The following is an 18,866-nucleotide window of genomic DNA, read 5'->3' on the forward strand; positions in this document are numbered from 1 at the left end:
CTGGCCTGCACCCTCTCGCAATCCAGGACCCTTCAGGGGATGTTGGAGAGCCAGTTGCAGCCTGATCCCACAGGCCAGGCTGAGGGACCCCACTGGTGTACAAATTCATGCACTGGGCCTTTAGTGGTTTTATAAGCTTGTAATAAGCTTCAAGAATTCTTTCCCAGAGAGAGCTGACATGACAAGCAGTCAGTAACTGCTGAGTGAGTCTGTGTCATCGACAACAGCCACGAAGGGAACTCTGTGATGTCAGGGGAGGTTTTCAATCCCAAGTGACATAGAAGCAGAGGCTGTTCGGGTTCCAAGGGCCCTTACAGGGCTTCAAGGCCAAGCTGCCCTTTTCAGGCAGAGAAACAAAGGCCCAGAGAGGGGACAAGACCTACTCAAGGTCAGGTGGAGGCAGGTGCAGGGTAAGGACAGACCTAGGACCCCAACCTGCAGTAACCAAGGCAGTGTCCCTGACCGGCCCAGCCCAGGCCTGGAGATGCCACAGTGAGTCTGATTCTCAGGCTTTTCTCCAAAAAGAGGCTACGGGTGGGCTGCCAACGCTTCGTTCCTCGCTCTTCCCATCCGTGGACGCCCAGGGACCCCATCAGCTCTCTCACTGCTGGGCCACGGCCCCAGAGACAGCATCGCTCTCCCCCTCCCCCAGAGCACACCCCGCTGTCTGGGGGTGCTCTTGCTTCTTCAGAACCGGTTCTGGAGTCCCTGGGTGTTGAAAGAGAGACGAGATGGGAGCAGGTCACATTCCTGAGCACCTGTCGTTTTAGGATGTGCTTTTTCTGCAGCTTCGGGATGTTCCCAGCCAAGATGGAAGCTGGCCAGCTCACTCCAGCTCACGCATCCAGTCAGCAAACACTACCAGGTCCCTGCTCTGGGCCAGCTCGTGGTGGGTGCTGAGATGTCAAGGAAAGCAAGTCATATGCTTTGTCCTCATAACCAACGAGGGGGAGGGGCAGGGAGAGGGGGGAGAGGGAGATAATATGGTGCAACACGCACTAGGATGAGGAGGCTGGGGGCCACAGGAGCACAGAGCTGGGGCTCCTAACCGACCCATGTGAGTGGCTCACATAGGCCAGGCTTCCTGGAGGAAGTGAATCCGAGAAGAGATCTGAAGAAGGAACAAGAGCGAGGCGGCAACAAAGGAGGTGAAGCGGCTATTCTGTGCAGCGGGTACAGTTTGTACAGTGGCTCGGAGGCAGGACAGCACAGTGCGTACTGGAGAAGTTTATCAGAGAGAAAGCAGGTGCATTTCCCGGCCGTCCCGCCAGGGAGAAGCAGCAGGTGCATCTGCGGCTACAAAGGCCAATTCCACCTGTCGATGCTGTAAGTTCTCTACGTTCCGCCCGTGGAGGGCACGGAGAAGCACAGGTGTGCTCTTTGCACCCAGAACCTTCTCTCTCTCACGGAGACAAGCACCGTTGCGTTTCAGAGACCAGAGAATAAAGTGGTCTAGGGGCCATCCCCCCGTGGTCACCGCCTCTCCCTGCATACCCCCAGCAACCAAGAGCAGCCCGTCTTCCAGTCAGCCACCCCCTCAAGACAAGAGGTTCGATTGTGATCAAGAACACCTGCCCTGTCGAAACCGGTTTGGCTCAGTGGTAGAGCGTCGGCCTGCGGACTGAAAGGTCCCAGGTTCGATTCCGGTCAAGGGCATGTACCTTGGTTGCAGGGATATGCAAGAGGTGGCTGATCGATGTTTCTCTCTCATCGATGTTTCTAACTCTCTATCCCTCTCTCTTCCTCTCTGGGAAAAAATCAATTAAATATATATTTAAAAAAAAAAAGAAAGAAAGAAAGAAAGAAAGAAAGAAAGAAAGAAAGAAAGAAAGAGAAGGAAGGAAGGAAGGAAAGAAGGAAGGAAGGAAGGAAGGAAGGAAGGAAGGAAGGAAGGAAGAAAGAAAGAAAGAAAGAAAGAAAGAAAGAAAGAAAGAAAGAAAGAAAGAAAGAAAGAAAAAGAGAGAGAGAGAAAGAAAGAACACATGCCCAGGTTTAGGGTTTGATCCCCAGTGGGTGGCGTGCAGGAGGCAGCCGATCAATGATTCTCTCTCACCCCTGATGTTTCTACCTCTCCCTCTCCATTCCTCTCTGAAATCAATAAAAACATATTCTAAAAAAAAAAAAAAAAAAAAAAAAAAAGGGAAAAAATGACATCTGTGTATCCCCAAGTTCTTTAACAATTCAGTGTCCCCCTTTCCTCATTCTTACATAGCCACAGTCCCTCAGAACGACTGGAAGGCTGGTTCTAGCATCAAGCTCCTCTCTCCGCATGCTTCTGAGAGTCCCCGACTGCAAGGTGGCCAGGGTGGCTCTGGCGACTGCTCCTCTCCCTCTGTAACCTGTTTCTCTGGCCATGATCTCCCCACACACCTTGTCCCGGAAGCCACCAAAGGCCCTGCACCCATCACGGTCCATTCAGGAGCACAGAAACCTCTCAGTCTCCCGACCCCAGGGACGTGAATACCAGGGATTTGGTTACCCAGATGATGGAAGAGCTGATGAACCAAGGAGGAATCTGCTCCGCCCCTTGAGCTAAAGGGCAAAATTGGGGGAGGTTGGGAGAAGAGATGTTACCAGGAGCTGGCCACCTGACAGAAAGACGTTGGTGCAGCCTGGCTGGAGGGAGCCGGAGTCCCGAGGACACACAGCCACTGCTGGGGATGCCACTCAAAGCAAAGAAAGAGGGGAAGAAGGACCCTGACTTCTCTCCTCCAGCTCCTCCATGTGTCCCATTGGTCAAACCTATCGGGAAGCAGTTGACAAAGGAGTCTGGGGAATGTAGTTTCCTACAATTACAGGATGTGACTGGCACAAGCCAACCCTCAATTCTCCCAAAGCACAGCTCACATCTGGCTGTTTTGTCAAACAAACTTTACCGAAGAGGGAGGGCTGACAGGAAGCAATGATGCTTTTGAAGCACAGCGAAGGAAAACTTCACTGCAGATCCCTGGCTGTCACAGCCTGCTGCTTCCGAAAGGCAGGCCCTCTGAGGCTCCCTCAGGAGCCAGCTCTCCTGCTACTGGCCTCAGCCCGCCGGGCCCCTGGGGTCAGCCAAACCCTCCCCAGGGCCAGAGGGCTCTGGCCATGTCCACCCTCACCAGAGTCCAGGCCCCTTCCATGTTCCCTGAGGTCCAGTGAGAACGAGAAAATAGTTCCTAAATTCTTTAGAGAATTATTTCCTAAACACCCATCCCAACGAAATTCACGTGAATCCCTGTGGATACGGCTCCTGGGAGAAGGATAGTGTGGGTGAGCAGGTGGACTCTCCATTGTCCCAAACCACAGGTCCCTCATCAATGCTGCCCCCATCGTTAGCACAGTGGACAGTTCCTGGAGTCTGAGCTTTGCACCTTCCTCCCTGACCTTTAGCAGATCCCAGACCCTAAGGCTCAGGTGCCAGCAGCCTCCCTAGGAGCAAGGCGACCCGCATCCCATCCTCCTGCACGGGGACCTGCTTTCAACGGGGCACAGGGGGCAGCAGACGGCCTACGCCTCCTGCCGGAGCAAAGCCAAGGAGTCCTAGCTTTGCCTTGGCCACAGGAACGTTCTGGAATATGCTTGCTGCTCCCTGGTCCAGTTCTTTTCCTTAGGGAAAACCCCTGGGAGTGGGGCTACTGGGGCAACATGCACGCGCGCCAGGCTTTTGCCACCCGGTGCCAAATTGCCCTCTGATAAGGCGTACCGCATGGATTCTCTCTGCCTTCCCTGCCTCTCAGCGCCCTGATAACCACTGAAGAGTCGCCCTGAGATGAATCAGCCACCAGACCAGACAAACAGGCCGGCCCGTCACCGTCGCTGCTTTCTGCATCTGAGAAAGGAACTCCCTTCACTCCCACCCAGGACCTGGAATTCCGGAGCACCCATACCAGGCACCTTTGTACCCGCGCCCCACTGCTCAGGTCCCACCCTCCCCGGCCGGCCCCGCCCTGGGCCCTGAGCCCTGAGCCGGGTGGAGCCAGCTGCCAGGGCGGCAAAGCTTCCCAGCCTCCCTCGGCGGCACTTGGCCCGGAGGGGAGGCCAAGAGGGTTGTGTGCCCGGAGGCCCGATGAGGACGCTACTGACCATCCTGGCTGCGGGATCCCTGGCCGGTGAGTGCCCATCGCTCCGTGGCCCCCACCTGCCCCGGGAGCCGGTGCTCAGGGGCATCTCCCTGCACCTGCTTGGCCCAGGGCGGCCAGTTTCAGTTTCTTCTCTGCTGGGACTGAGCTGCACACTGGGATGGGGTGGGAAAACCCCTGCCTCCCTCCTCACCCCAGGGGGCCTCTCCCAGTCCTCGCTAGAGCTGGAAGAGCATTTTCTCCCTCCGGGGCCAAGGGCGCAGCATGGATAGGTCCTAAAGCGCCTGGCCTTCTCCGAAGTGGCTGAAAGGGCATAGTTTTACAATACAATTGGGTGGATTTTTTAAAATCCTCACTCAAGGATGTGTTTTTATTGATTTGAGAGAGAGAAGGAGCGAGAGGGAGAGAGAGAGAAGCATCAATGTGAGAGAGAAGCCTTCCATATGCACCTCAACCGGGGATCAAACCCACAACCTAAGTCTGCCCTGTCTGGAAATTGAACCTGCAACCCTTTTTGGTGCACAGAACGACTCTCGGGCCCACTGAGCCACCCGGCGGGGCTGGTGGATGTTTTGATTCGTCATTAAGGAGAACTTCCTGGCAGAAGCGTGAATTCCTAGAGTGTGTCTGCTCTCTAAGAAGCTTAATAAAACTCGGGAAACGTTCTCAGGAAGTAAAAGCATAATCCTTGCCAGGGAGGGGGAGACGGCCTGAGCCAGGCCTTGCCATTCAAGAGCAGGATGGGCCCACCAAGGGCCAGAGCTTCCCGGCCAGTGCTGACGGGACCCAGTGCTGACAGGACCCACAGTGCTCCCAGCTGCCGCCCCGGCCCCTCCAGTCTCTTCTCTCCCTGCCATCACACCAGGCCCAACACTCTGGGCCTTCGATAAGCTGGTAAGATATGCATCCTCAAGAGACACCAAGACGTGTTCCTTTAGACCCCCACCCTTTCTGGTTGGGAGCCATGGAGGCTCCTGGCCCTTTAAGACAGGGAACCCAGCGGAAGCAGTCCCTGGGAGGTTGGTAAGGTCACTCCGGGACCCGGGTTCGCTCACCCCAGCTTTCTCGGGCTGATTCCAGAGCGTGTTGAATTGCCTTTGTTTGTTTGTTTTTCCTCAGCTTCCCATCTGGTTGACATAATTTATTTATTCATAAAAATGTGCAAACGTTCTTTTATAAAATCTACAGTTTGTCAGCCTCTGCAACACACGTTTCCCCGGGATTTCACAATGTAGACTTTCATCCGGGAAGTGTAGACATGACACAGGCTGAGGAGCGGAGGATGCATTTGAGGAGGAAAGGGAATGAGTGGGGTGGGAGGAGAGGGGAGAACTTGTTAGCCCTTGACACCTCCTAAAAGAGGGGCCTGGCCACCCCATTTCATGGAGCCAACTTCAGTTCCCTCCTTAGCGGTGGAGACTCCACCCAACGGGCCTCCTGAGCATGCCCCAGCCTCAGCCACCTGCCTTCCCTCCACCCGAACAGCCCACAGGATGTTAACCCCAATGAGCCATCTTCCCACTGCAGACCCCACCCCTTCACTGCGGGAGGCTAAGGCCCCTCTCCTCCCCACCCCTCAAATCCCAACCTCTCTCCCTCCTGCCCTTGACCTTACCCCCCCACTGGAAGCCGCATTCTGTTCTGATTTCAATAGAGCCTTTTCCTTCCTAAGAAGGCAGATAGGAGGAAGACAGGAATTGGTTTGGCTAGCAGAGAGGCAGGAGTTTACAAACATCTTTATCTTTTATCAAAATTACTGACTTTGGGCAAGTTACTTCTTAGACGTCTTAGTTGATTATCTCTAAAAATATGAGTGAAGATACCAACTTCAGGTGGTGTTATGAAGCAAATGAGAGCACCCTAGCCAGTTTGGCTCAGTGGATAGGCCTGTGGACCAAAGGGTCCTGAGTTCAATTCCCAGTCAGGGCACATGCCCGGGTTGCAGGACTGATCCCAGTAGGGGGCGTGCAGGAGGCAGCTGATCAATGATTCTCCTCATTCATTTTCTATCTTTCCCTCTCCCTTCCTCTCTGAAATAAAGAAAGATATATTTTTAAAAAGGAAGTAAATGAGAATAACAACAAGTGTTGGAAAGGATGTGGAATAACTGGACCACTCAGACATTACTGGTGGGGATGTGAGATGGTGCAGCCACTTCGGAAAACAGGTTGGCAGTTCTTCAAAAACGTAAACATAGAGTCACCATAAGACCCAGCTATTCCACTTCCATCTGAAAGCCCAAGAGAACTAAAAACACATGTCCGTTTGGAAATGTGTATACAAATGTTCACAGCAGCGTTAGTCACAAACACCAAAAAGTGGAAACAACACCAACATCCATCAACTGAAGAATGGATAAGCAAAATACGGTATGTCCATACAATGGCATATTACTCAGCACGCATCACGCTACAGCATGCATGAGCCTTAAAGACATTGTGCTAAGTGAAAGAAGCCAGACACAAAGGCCACGTGCTGTATAACTATTTATATAAAAAGTCCAAATAGCAAATCCGTAGAGGCAGGAAGCGGGTTTGTGGTAGTCTAAGCATGGGATAGGGGAGGAATGGAGAGGAGACTGCTAACGGACACAGGGTGATGTGCTAGTGGTAGTGGCTGGCATTTCATTGTGGTAGTGGTTGCACGGTTTTGTAATATAATTTAAAAAACCACTCACTTGTGCGCTTTAAATGGTGACTTTTATGGAATGAAAATTACAGCTCAATAAAACAAAAATTACTGGTTTGGCTCAGTGAATAGAGTGTCGGCCTGTGGACTGAAGGGCCCCGGTTTGATTCCAGTCAAGGGGCATGTACCTTGGTTGCAGGCACATCCCCAGGGGGAGGTGTGCAGGAGGTAGCTGATTGATGTTTCTGATTCTCTATCCTTCTCCCTTCCTCTCTGTAAAAATCAATAAAATAGATTTTAAAAATAAATAAATAAAAGAAACTAAGAAGTGACAGAGAGTAGTGATGGTCCCTGAGCGCAGTCTCTGGTGACGGGGCGGGTGCTGTTTCTCACTCTCCCTCCTTGAACACTTTGTGCTGGGCGGCGGGTGGGGTGGACCGGCCTTCTGCTCACCCTGCTCCCCCTCCCTGCAGCTCACATTGCTGAGGACACCTCAGATCTCCTCCAGCGGGTGACATTCCAGTCCAGCAACTTCGAAAACATCCTGACCTGGGACAGCGGGCTGGAGAGCGCCCCAGACACAGTCTACAGCGTCGAGTATAAGACGTAGGCTTCCCTCCCAACATGACCTCTTCTGACCCTGCTCTGAAACCAGCCCCGCCAGGAAAACGCCCCCTTCCACATGCTCACTCGTCCCCCACCAGTGTAGCTCTGCTCTTGGATTCTTTTGCAAGGGAGGAGGAAATAATGGTTAAAAGTATGGGTCTGGTTTGAATGCCAGCCCTCAACTATATCACCTTGGACAATTGGGTAACCACTCCAAGCCTCAGTTTCCCCATCCATAAAGTAAGAATAGCAATAGTATCTTCATCATAAGGTTGTTAGGTGGGTAGTCATGGACACTGGGGCCCCGCAAATAGTTGTTTTATTATTATTGGTGAGACTAAGCCAACACAAAACTGTGCCCACCCCTTGGTACCTATGCCCTCAGTCCCCACAGGGAAGGCAGGTTGGCATGGGCTCAGGGTCTGCAAACCCAGCTTTCATTCCTGGTCCTGCCACTTCATCCTGTGGCTAGTCACTCCCCCTCTCTGAGCCGCAGTTCCCTAATCTGTAAAGTGGGGTAACAGTGCCTGCCCCAAAGGGTTATGGTGACAATGAGCCCAGGATGTGGATTCAGACTGGCTGGGTTCAAATCCTGCCCCCCCTCTCCCCCCAAGCTTGCTTCAAACACCTGGGCGCCCTGACTGGTTTGGCTCAGTGGATAGAGCGACGGCCTGCGGACTGAAAGGTCCCAGGTTCGATTCTGGTCAAGGGCGTGTACCTTGGTTGCGGGCACATCCCCAGTAGGAGGTGTACAGGAGACAACCAATCAATGATTCTCACTCATTGATGTTTCTAGCTCTCTATTCCTCTCCCTTCCTCTCTGTAAAAAAAAAAAAAAAAAATCAATAAAATATATATTTTTAAAAATAACAACCACCACCTGGGCCTAATTTACTCCTAAGCCCCAGCTTCCTTATTTGAAAAGGAGCGAGAATAATGTCTGGATCTCACGGGATCGATGTGAGGACTAACAGATCATCCACATAAAAGGCCTGGGACACAGAACATGCTAAGTAAACATTAGATAGCGTTATCATTCCTAATAAGCCACAGGCTTGACACCATGCCTATTCATGCCCGGTGTGCTCGGCCCCTCCCTGGCCCGCAGGTACGGGGAGCCGGCGTGGCTGGCAAAGGAGGGCTGCCAGCGGATCACCCGGAAATTCTGCAACCTGACCGCGGAGACGGGCAGCCTCATGGAGCTCTACTACGGCAGGGTGACGGCCACCGGCGCGGGGGGCCGGTCCGCCACCAAGATGACCGAGCGCTTCAGCTCACTGCAGCACAGTGAGTGGGCCCTCGAACCCGGGCCCAGCGGGGCTCTGCATTCATGGGTGGGAGCGGGGCTGCGGGGGAGGTGGCTTTTAGGGAAGGCATCCCGATGGAGAACACCTCCGGGGGGTTGTTCATCCTCATCTCCATCCCACACCCCCTGGTTCAGGCCACTCCACCTTCTCTCGAGGACACCTCAGGCCTCTGAACTTGGTCTCCACCCCACCCCACCCCCCACCCACACGCCCACACGCCCACACACCCACACACCCACACACCCACACACTCTTTTTTTTTTTTAATATTTTATTGATTTTTTACAGAGAGGAAGGGAGAGGGACAGAGAGTCAGAAACATCGATCAGCTGCCTCCTGCACACCCCCTACTGGGGATGTGCCTGCAACCAAGGTACATGCCCTTGACCGGAATCGAACCTGGGACCCTTGAGTCTGCAGGCCGACACTCTATCCACTGAGCCAAACCAGTTAGGGCCACGCTCCTCCTTTGACTCTGTTCCAATCCTGAGTCTGATCTCAGCTTCCACATCACCTCCTATGTGAGCATCCCCGCTCCCTGCCCCCACCCTGGTTTTACAAGGCCACCGCCTGGTGTTCTCTATCGACATCAGCTGTTCATGGTCTTCAAGGCTCATATCCTGATCTCCAGTTCCTTTTTGCTTCCCCGTATGACACCGGCCTCCACCGCTGATACGTGAGCTCGGTGGGGGCGTGCGTGGTGTGGAATTCACCGGATTCCCAGACTTAGCAGGGTGCCTGGCACATGGGAGATGCTCCATTTGAAACTGATGAAAGAAGGAAGGAATAAAGGAAGGAAGGAATACGCATTGCCAAATTCCCCATGCTAGTTAAGCAGGTGATAATGTTTACTAACTCAACAACCACATGGTTTGTTTAAGAAAATAAAAAATTAGCCCTGGCTGGTTTGGCTCAGTGGACAGAGCATCAGCCTGCAGACTGAAGGGTCCCGGGTTCGATTCCGGTCAAGGGCACATACCTGGGTTGCAGGCGTGTAGGCGACCTGCATTAGGGGGCATGGAGGAGGCAGCCAGTCAATGATTCTCTCTCATCATTGATGTTTCTATCTCTCTTTCCCTCTCCCTTCCTCTCTGAAATCAATAAAGAGATTTTTTTTTAAATTAAACAAGCTATTTTGTTCTTTTCTTATCTTGTTCAATTAATACATGTTTATTATAGAAATTGTTGAAAATGTAGAAATACACAAAGAAACATAACAGTAACCCCAAATAATTTGAACATTTAAATATAACTGTAGTTGCTAGCAACTGTATCTACTCCTTGGTAACCTGGCTGTTTGTTTTCATAGAGTGGTATCCTGGGCATTTATTTGCTCATGCCCATTAAATATTTTTCATAGCATTATATTTCACTGCTAAGCATGATCCATTCTAGGCCTGGTGTTGCTCAGTGGTTGAGGGTCAACCTATGAGCCAGGAGGTCACAGTTTGATTCCCAGTCAGGGCACATGCCTGGGTTGTGGGCTTGATCCCCAGTGGGAAGCATACAGGAGGCAGCCAATCAATGATTCTCTGTCATCATTGATGCTTCTCTCTCTCTCTCTCTCTCTCTCTCTCTCTCTCTCTCTCTCTCGCTCTGAAATCAATAAAAAAATACATTTTTAAAAAAGGATCCATTCTATAGAGATACCCTAACTTACTTCCCTAATTCACTTTTGAAGACATTTGACTCAGTTTTTCAGTTTTATGAACACCAAGTGAACATTCTTTTGGCTCAGATGGTTTTGATCTTGGAGGTCAATGGACCCTTGAGGGCTTTCATAAGTTAGCTTTAGAGAAAGTGGAGTCCATGAATCCCTAAAATTGAGGGCAAGTTTTTTGGATATGTCCATTTTAAAGGAGAGAAGAACCATCTCATTCATTCAATTGCCAAAGGGGTCTATTTAGAAAGTCTGTCTGAAGAAAGACTAAAGTCTTAGGCCTGCCCATTGAGCTGAATCAATAATGTTGGGCACCCCAAACATGTCATTGAACTATCATCAGTCCCTAAAGTTGTCTGCCAGGGGGTTAGGGGGCAGGGTGCTCCAGGCAGACTCTTGGTGGGCCCAGGATGTAAGGGTGCTGAGCCAAAGGCATGATCAACCACCTAGGGGCCAGTGTCCCTCTCCCCAAGATCTTCCTACTGACTCTTGGTCACCCTTTTGCCATCTTTAAACCCAAATACCAGCTGCTTGCAGAATTGCTCTTTTCTCTCCTGTTTGGGAGTCAACCTATGAGCCAGGAGGTCATGCATAGCTGGGGCTGGCGTGGGAGGAGCAGGAAGCAGACTACTCCTCCAGGACAGCTTCACGCACTACAGGCTGGTTCCGATCTCTTTCTTTTCCTTCCTCTCTCTCCCTTTTTCCAGCTACCATCAAGCCACCTGATGTGACCTGTATCCCCACAGTCAGATCCATCCAGATGATTGTCCATCCCACCTCCACGCCCCTCCGGGCCAAGGATGGCCACCAGCTGACCCTGGAGGAGATCTTCCATGACCTGTTCTACCGCTTAGACCTCCACATCAACCAGACCTACCAAATGGTAAAAACATGGCAACTATATGAGCCACCCTGGTCCTTCCCTGCCCGGGAAGCCCACTTCCCTCTCAGTTAGATCTGCATTGCTTTAAGGAGGAAGGAGATGTGTTACATAAATTAGTATTTCCCAACCCGTGTCCACAGCCTCTCCCCAGCGGAGTCACGTACACAGGAGCACGCTAAAGTCTCTGACAAGTCCTGGCCACCCAAGACCCCAGTTCACATTTGTGTTTGACACAACTTCTCCCAAACGTATTTGACCTTTTATTTTGCACGATATTGGTTTTCTTAGCTTTTTGCCTAATGTTTTCTAACATGCTGGAGAACAACCTTGAGTAACACCCTCAGGTGTCCACTTCCAGAAATGCTGGACTCCGCTGCTACCACTGCATTTCTTTTGGCTGGTTCTCCACTGTTTGTGGGAACTGGATACAGGCAGTTTCTTAGGTCTGTAATAATGAGAGATGCAAGGCAAGGGCATGAATTGTCAAACAATACACAAGTTATTTCCTTTTGTATTCAGAAAATATGTGGTATTTCCCCCCAGCATGTGCCACTAACTCATAATTCCATTGACTATTTCTGTTCTCAAGGTAGTGGTGGTGAAGGTGGTGGTGGTGGTCATGGTAGTGATGATCGTGGTTGTGGTAATGTTGGTCATGATAGTGGTGGTGGCAGTGGTGGTGGTGGTGATGGTTGTTATGGTTGTTATATTAGTGATGATGGTGGTAGTGTTAGCAGTGATGATGATGATGCTGGTGGTGATGATGGTGGTAGCAGTGATGGTAATGATGCTGCTGGTAGTGGTGGTCATGGTAGTGATGATGGTGGTAGTGGTAGCAGTAATGGTGGTGGTGGTGATGGTGGCAGTGGTAGCAGTAATGGTAGTGGTGATGGTGGTTGTCATGGTAGTGATGATGGTGGTTGTGGTAAGGTGGTCATGGTAGTGGAAAGGTGGTAGCAGTTATGGTGGTGGTGGTGATGGTGGTGGTGATGGTGGCAGTGGTAGCAGTGATGGTGATGATGCTGGTGGTGGTGGTGGTGGTTGTGGTCAGGTAATGGTGATGGTGGCAGTAATGATGTTGGTGACAGTGGTGGTAGTGGTGATAACAGCAGCTAGTCTTTACTGAGTGTTTACTATGTATCAGACACTCTTCTGAGTGAGACCCCATGGGCGTGGTGACTGACTAGGTTTGGGGAGAAAGCAGGAGGCAGGGGGATGAGGACGGAGCCTGGCAGACTGAGTGCCCTTTCCGGTTTGGGAGCTGGTGCCCGTGCACTGAGTGCAGTGGCCCAGGCGGAGGTGTGAGCGTGTAGGCGACCCAGGCTCCGCGGGAAGGTGGGTGTATGAGAGGCGGGAAGGTGGGTGTATGAGAGGCGGGAAGGTGGGTGTATGAGAGGCGGGAAGGTGGGTGTATGAGAGGCAGGAAGGTGGGTGTATGAGAGGCGGGAAGGTGGGTGTATGAGAGGCGGGAAGGTGGGTGGATCAGAGGCGGGAAGGTGGGTGGATCAGAGGAGTCACTCTGAGTCCCCGCCAATTCCAGCACCTCGGAGGCAAGCAGAGAGAGTACGAGTTCATCGGCCTGCCGCCCGACACGGAGTTCCTGGGGACCATCACCATTCTTGTCCCATCCTGGTCCAAAGAGAGCGCGCCCCACACGTGCCGCGTGAGGACGCTGCCAGGTGAGTGTGGCTGGAGCCGAGGGAGGCGGGGCTCCCGGTTCAAGTCCTGACTGCGCTTTCCTCCCTGTAACCAAGGCGCGGCGGGCAGTGCCCTCCGAAGCTGCGAAGGGTGGTTATTAAAGTCCGTCTTTGTTTGTCCACAAACGCAGTAGCTGATGGTTATCACGGGCCCGTGTTTAATCTCCTCGCTTCAGCCTGGGCCCGGATTTCCTCTCTCCGGCCTGCTTAGTGTGCACCCCGACACAGCAACGGCGCCTCATATTAACCCGGCGACGGGCCCTGGGAGATTATCTGCAGGGGGAGCGCAGAGGAGATAAAAAGGCCCCTCCATATCTGCCAGGGTCAAATCATAACAAGAGCAGTGAGAGCTCGCATCTGTGCCGAGCTAACCAGGGTCCAGGCCCGACCAAGCGCAGCCCTGACGTGGCCCTCATTTGACAGAGGAGGAGGCGGGGCCAGAGTGGTTAAGTCGCTTGCCCGCCGAGGGATAGAACCTTCTGGGGGCCACGCTCTCCCCGTTGTGCTGGGGTGAGTCACTGGCTGGGCACCCTGGCCCCACTCTCCCTTCCCTTCCTCTGGCACCTCGGAACCGGACTCTCTTCATGAGCGGGGTGACGTCTTCCTGCTGTTTGTTTTCACAGACGGATGGGAATGTGATGCTCAGAGCAGCGAGTTTGGAAGGTGAAAGGGAGGGCAGGGGGTTGGATCTGGAGAGCCAGGCGCCACCTTAGTCATCGGGTTTACTGGCAGATGAATGAGCCGGTGATTCTGTCCCGATAAACCAGGAGCTGCCCGCGGGGGCCCCAGGGTAGGACGGCAGCTGGGAGACTCGGCCGCAGGTCGGTGCAAGTCCTCAGTTTTGTGCGGAAACTCAACTCATCAGTTGCCCCAGGAGCCCACAGGAGCCTGATTCCTCCACCTCGGAGCATGTGTGTCCGGGGAGACTGCCCGGTGGAACAGCCAGCACTGGCCACGTGCCCGGGGCACGCCCTCCCTGGGGACAGGGCCACCCAGGAGACCAGAATAGAATTTGGCCAGAGGAGAAGTAGAGAAAGGAAACCAGTGGTGCAGGCGCTAAGCTGGGAGCGTGTAGATGGCCGTGGACCCTCTCCCCCGGCCCGCACTAGGCAAATCTCACCCGTTCCTGGCCCGCCCCTGCTCCACCTGCTTTTGACAACGGGCGGACCACTGCTCCCTCATCCTTCCAATGGATTGTTCTCTCATAAGTTAGCTCACGATGTGATGCCGCCTTTACGTAAATCCCACTTCTTTTTAAATATATATATATATATTTCTTTATTGATTTCAGAGAGGGAGAGGGGGAGAGAGAAAGAGACGTCAATGATGAGAATCATCGATTAGCTACCTCCAGCATGTCCCCCACTGGGGATCAAGCCCGAAACTCAGGCAGGTGCCCTTGGCCGGAATCAAACCTGGGACCCTTCCGACTACAGGCCAACACTCTATCTACTAAGCCACACCAGCCAGGGCTAAATCACACTTCTTATTGGCTATTGCCTGCTGGCACAAAGAAGGCACCTCATTCTCAAAAAAAAAAAAAAAAAAAAAAAAAAAAAAAGGTGTATTAATAACAATGCCCACCATTTATTAAATCCCTACTCTATTGCCACTCACTGTGTTAAACTCTTCGCCTACATCATCCCGTTCGATTTGTGTAACAATCCTGCGAGATGGGCAGCCCCATCCCCATTGCACAAAGGAGGGACTCTGGCTCAGAGAGGTTAAGCAACCTGCAGGCGACCACACAGCTGGCCAGCAAGCTAACCAGGTTCATCGGGTCCTGCAGCCCGAGCTCCAACCCCCTTAGCCATTCCGTTCACAGCTAATCGCCTCCGCCGCACACTTATTCCCCTGCCCGCCGTTTCAGAATGCTACGTCCTGACCTTGACCCCGTCTCCTGGGCCTGTCTTACCCCCAGAGCCTAGACTCTCCACTGGATCTACCTCTCAGGGCATCTGGGACGGTCACAGCGCAACATCCTGGTGTCTTGATGCTGGAAAGGACTCTAGGGGTCACCTCACTCCGCGTCTAACTTCCGCAGATGAGGAAACCGAGGCGCCCTGATGTTGGGTCTGTGAGGATGAGCTTTGGAGTTACGCACGTCCATTCTGACTTTCCCACTGCATTGCTGTGTGACCTTGGTCAATTCGCTGAACCTCTCTGAGACTCAGCTTCGTTATACTACCGTGTTTCCCCGAAAATAAGACATCCTCTGAAAATAAGACCTAGCGCATGGAAAGATAAGACATCCCCTGAAAATGAGACCTAGCGCAACTTTGGGAGAAAAATATTGCTATAAGACACTGTCTTATTTTCGGGGAAACAGGGTAGTACGTAAGCAGGGCATCTCCCTGGCTCTCTGTGCTTGACGGGATGACGTAAGTAGAGCGCCCCGCACAGGGCATGGCAGGTTTAAGAATTCCGTGATCACCAGCTGCTGTCCCTCCTGCGTGGGAGAGCAGAGAGAGCTGCGGCAGAGAGGAGGATGCTCTGCATTCCAGGGGCCGAGCCGGGCGTCTCACCCCCCACCCACTAGTGTTGTCTCTATTCCTCCTTCCTGTCCCCTCGCGGGTGAAAGGGCGTGTGGAAAGTTCCATGTTCCTGTCCTGTGCTGGTACCAGGACAGTGGTTTTCCATGAGGCATGTCACGTACAGACGGTCGGGTCAGATCTTCTCCTTGGAGCGTGCCGGGAGTGTCATGCGGCCGGGCAGGGTACGGCGGAGCACAGGCGGGGGGAGGAGCGAGGGGTGGGCTAGCGCTCCCTGTGACTGCCAAGGTCACGGGCAGCTGGAGTGCAGCCACTCCAGCTGAGCCACACGGGGCGGGAACAGGGTGTGCATTGAAGAGTCAGGACCGTGGAGAATGCCAAGCGCCCGTTTTAAACAAAAAGCTCCAATGGCTTCTTCCTCCCAAGCCCCTCGCCGGTCCCCTCTGGGCTGGTGACAGGAAGTGTGGCGTGCTGGGCTGGGCCAACCCCAGAGCCGGGACCGTGGGAGAGGGGGGGAGAGGAGAGGGAGCGCACGAAGGCCCTCAGGCGTCTGTTTTCTTCCCTTTTATTTATTTTTATTTCTTAAAATATATTTTATTGATTTTTTACAGAGAAGAAGGGAGAGGGATAGAGAGTTAGAAACATCGATGAGAGAGAAACATCAACTAGCTGCCTCCTGCACACCCCTATCAGGGCACATGCCCTTGACCGGAATCGAACCTGGGACCCTTCAGTCCTCAGGCTGGTGTTCTATCCACTGAGCCAAACCAGCCAGGGCTGTTTTCTTCCCTTTTAGAAAGGGCAGTGCCTCCCCGCAGCCTCCTGAGCAAGGTGGTCCCCGATACCCAGCTCTGTGCTTGGAAGGGAGGAGGGAGGACGGCCCCTCCCCTTGCCACCCTCCACCCCCTCAACCGGGAGGCAGGCTGTCCTCAGAGCAGGGAGAGAGGGGGCGCTTCAGAAGGCTCCCCCCCCCCAGCCCTGGCTCTGGTGTGGCCCTCCCCAAAGATGAGGGGTCCTTCGGTCCAAGTGGACAAGTCCCCCTGGAGCCTGTGGCCGCCCTCTGGGACACCCCGAGGTTCCCTGTGGAAATGCCTGAGCCGGTGTCCACTCCGGGCAGCTCTCTCCGGAACCCTTCCTCCTCAGGGGAGACACCCCACTGGCGTGCAGACCCGGCCCAGAGGGTGCCCATGGCAGCTATTGGTCGGGGGCCTGGATGAGCTTGGCCTCTGGGCTGGGGCGTCCTCACCCATGCGAGGCCCTGGCGCTGTGAGCTGCAGCCGGTGGGCAGGGGCCTAACCCTAACCCTAACCTTAACCCCAACCCTAATCCTACCCGTACCCCAAGGAGCCCGAGAACAGAATTCCAACTGGGCCTCCCAGCTCGTTATGAAAAGCACATCTGTCCCGGTGGGAGCATAGATCCTATATCCAAACAGCAGGAAAACAGGGTTGACAAACTGAATATTCAGGGTGAGTGGGGGGGGGGGGGGGATGGGGGGCAATGGGGAGGAGACTCTCTCATGTGCTCTTACAACCCTCCCGGTAGCAGAGGCTCCCAGGCCCGGTCTGAGGGGGAGCCTGGGAGCTCGGCACCCACGCTGCTCCGCTCGCCGCTCGCTCAGATGGACCAGCCTCCCCAGTCTCACCCTCCCCGTTCAGCCTCCCCGGCCTCACCCTCCCCTTCTGGCCTCTTTGCAGACCCCACATGGACCTACTCCTTCTCCGGGGCCTTCCTCTTCTCCATGGGCTTCCTGGTCGCAGTGCTCTGTTACCTGAGCTACAGATACGTCACCAAGCCGCCCCAGCCCCCCAACTCCCTGGTGAGCACCACCTGGGCAGGAGGGGGAGGGTGGGAGGCCCAGGGCAGATCTCTCAGGGTCAGCACACGAGGCCTCAGTTCTCTCTCCCTCCACCATGAAGAGCCTGGCCAGGTGGGCCGGGCGTCTCCTCCATGCCAGGTCCCTTGGGGATACGCACTTGAAAAGCCCCCGATGGCCCCTGCTCTGGCCTCTGCCTCCCCCCCACCCCCCCTCCCCGCCCCAGCGCCCTTGGGGAGCTGGATGGGGCCCTAACGGGGCTGCTGTTGTCCCCAAGCAGGACGTCCAGCGTGTCCTGACCTTCCAGCCTCTGCGGTTCATCCAGGAGCACGTGCTGGTCCCCGTCCTGGACCTCAGTGGCCCCGGAGGCCTGGCCCAGCCCTGCCAGTACTCCCAAGTCACGGCGTCTGTGCCCAAGGAGCCCACGGGGGCCATGAGGCGGCACAGCCGGCCCGAGGTCACCTACCTGGGGCAGCCCTCCCAGGCACTGCCTCCCCAGACGGGCTCACCGCCGTCCTACGCGCCCCAGGCTGCCCCTGAGGCCGGGCCCCCGGCCTACACGCCTCAAGCCACCCCTGAGGCCAAAGCCCCATCCTACGCTCCGCAGGCCGTCTCTTCCTACACCCCCCAGGCCGCCCCGGACAGCTGGCCGCCGTCCTACGGGGTGTGCATGGAGGCATCTGGCAAAGACTCCGCTCCTGGGACGGGCCCTAGTCCCAAGCCCCTCCGGACGAAGGGCCAGCTCCAGAGAGAGCCCCCAGCTGCTGGCCTCTCCCTGCAGGGGGTGGCTCCCGGGGCCTGGGAGGAGCCCCAAGAGGCCAAGTCCTTCCCCCAGCACCTGTGCGCTGACACGGACAGAGCACCCGGCACTGCGGGGCTGCACCAGGGGGAGCCCGGAGCTCCGGGGTACCTGAAGGGCCAGCTGCCCCTCCTCGCCTCCGTCCAGATTGAGGGCCGCCCGGCGTCCCTCCCCCTGCACACCCCTTCCCTCCCGCGTCGTCCCACGGACCAGGCTTCATGTCCCGGGGGGCTGCTGGAGTCCCTCGTGTGTCCCAAGGACGATGGGCCCGGGTCCGAGCCTGAGGCCACGAGCGTGGTGGCCCCTGGGGCCTCAGCCCCGGAGCAGCCCACAGAGCTGGACTCCCTCTTCAGAGACCTGGCCCTGACCGTGCAGTGGGAGGCCTGAGTGGACAGCAGGACAGCCTGGGGCTTCCCCGTCACCCCCAGCCCAACCTCACGTCCGTCCACTGCCGGCACCCCCAGCCCAGCCGCCTCGGTGGAGGCGCAGAGGGAGCCAGAGGGAGGGCGGGCGGGCGGCGTGGGCCTGCCACCGCTCGGAAGGAAGGCACGGTGAGGACATCAGATGGGGAGTGACGGGCACGCAGCCTGTGCCAACGTGTGTGTGCCAAAGAGTGTGTACGCAGAGCCCTGCAGGGAAGGCGGGACAGTCAGTGCGGGGAGGTAACGCAGGGGGACTCCCGAGGCCGGGGCCCAGCCCCTCATACGCTGGGCACAAGGTCCTCCAGGCGCCTATGCCTCCTCGCCTGCTCCTGGCCAGCTTCAGAGTCTCCTCGGACAGACCGGGAGGTCGGCCTCCTCTGACTCCCGGTGAGAGAGGTGAGAGAAGGTGAGAGAAGGAGCTGGGGACGGAGCAGCAGGCTGGGCAGAACCGGAGCAACCTGCGCTTCTGCGGGAAGCAGCCCAGCCACGGCAAGACTC

General features: G+C 55.0%; 1 protein-coding gene across 2 annotated transcripts; it reads left to right on the forward strand.

Annotated features, from left to right (window-relative positions):
- The first annotated feature begins 3,934 nt into the window (after window positions 1–3,934).
- IL22RA1 (interleukin 22 receptor subunit alpha 1) lies at window positions 3,935–18,764 on the forward strand. Of its 2 annotated transcripts, none has more exons than XM_036446480.2 (7): window positions 3,935–4,088; window positions 7,157–7,292; window positions 8,401–8,579; window positions 10,967–11,142; window positions 12,683–12,821; window positions 17,029–17,150; window positions 17,428–18,764. In XM_036446480.2, the coding sequence occupies exons 1-7, from the start codon at window positions 4,046–4,048 to the stop codon at window positions 18,331–18,333; spliced, it is 1,701 nt and encodes a 566-aa protein (XP_036302373.1). In that variant the 5' UTR covers window positions 3,935–4,045; the 3' UTR covers window positions 18,334–18,764. The 2 variants fall into 2 exon arrangements, with proteins under 2 accessions (XP_036302373.1, XP_036302374.1); XM_036446481.2 differs by having other exon boundaries at window positions 3,936–4,088; window positions 7,160–7,292.
- The last annotated feature ends 102 nt before the right edge of the window (window positions 18,765–18,866 follow it).

This window comes from Pipistrellus kuhlii, unplaced genomic scaffold (assembly GCF_014108245.1).
Source record: "Pipistrellus kuhlii isolate mPipKuh1 unplaced genomic scaffold, mPipKuh1.p scaffold_m20_p_2, whole genome shotgun sequence".
Classification (NCBI taxonomy): domain Eukaryota; kingdom Metazoa; phylum Chordata; class Mammalia; order Chiroptera; family Vespertilionidae; genus Pipistrellus; species Pipistrellus kuhlii.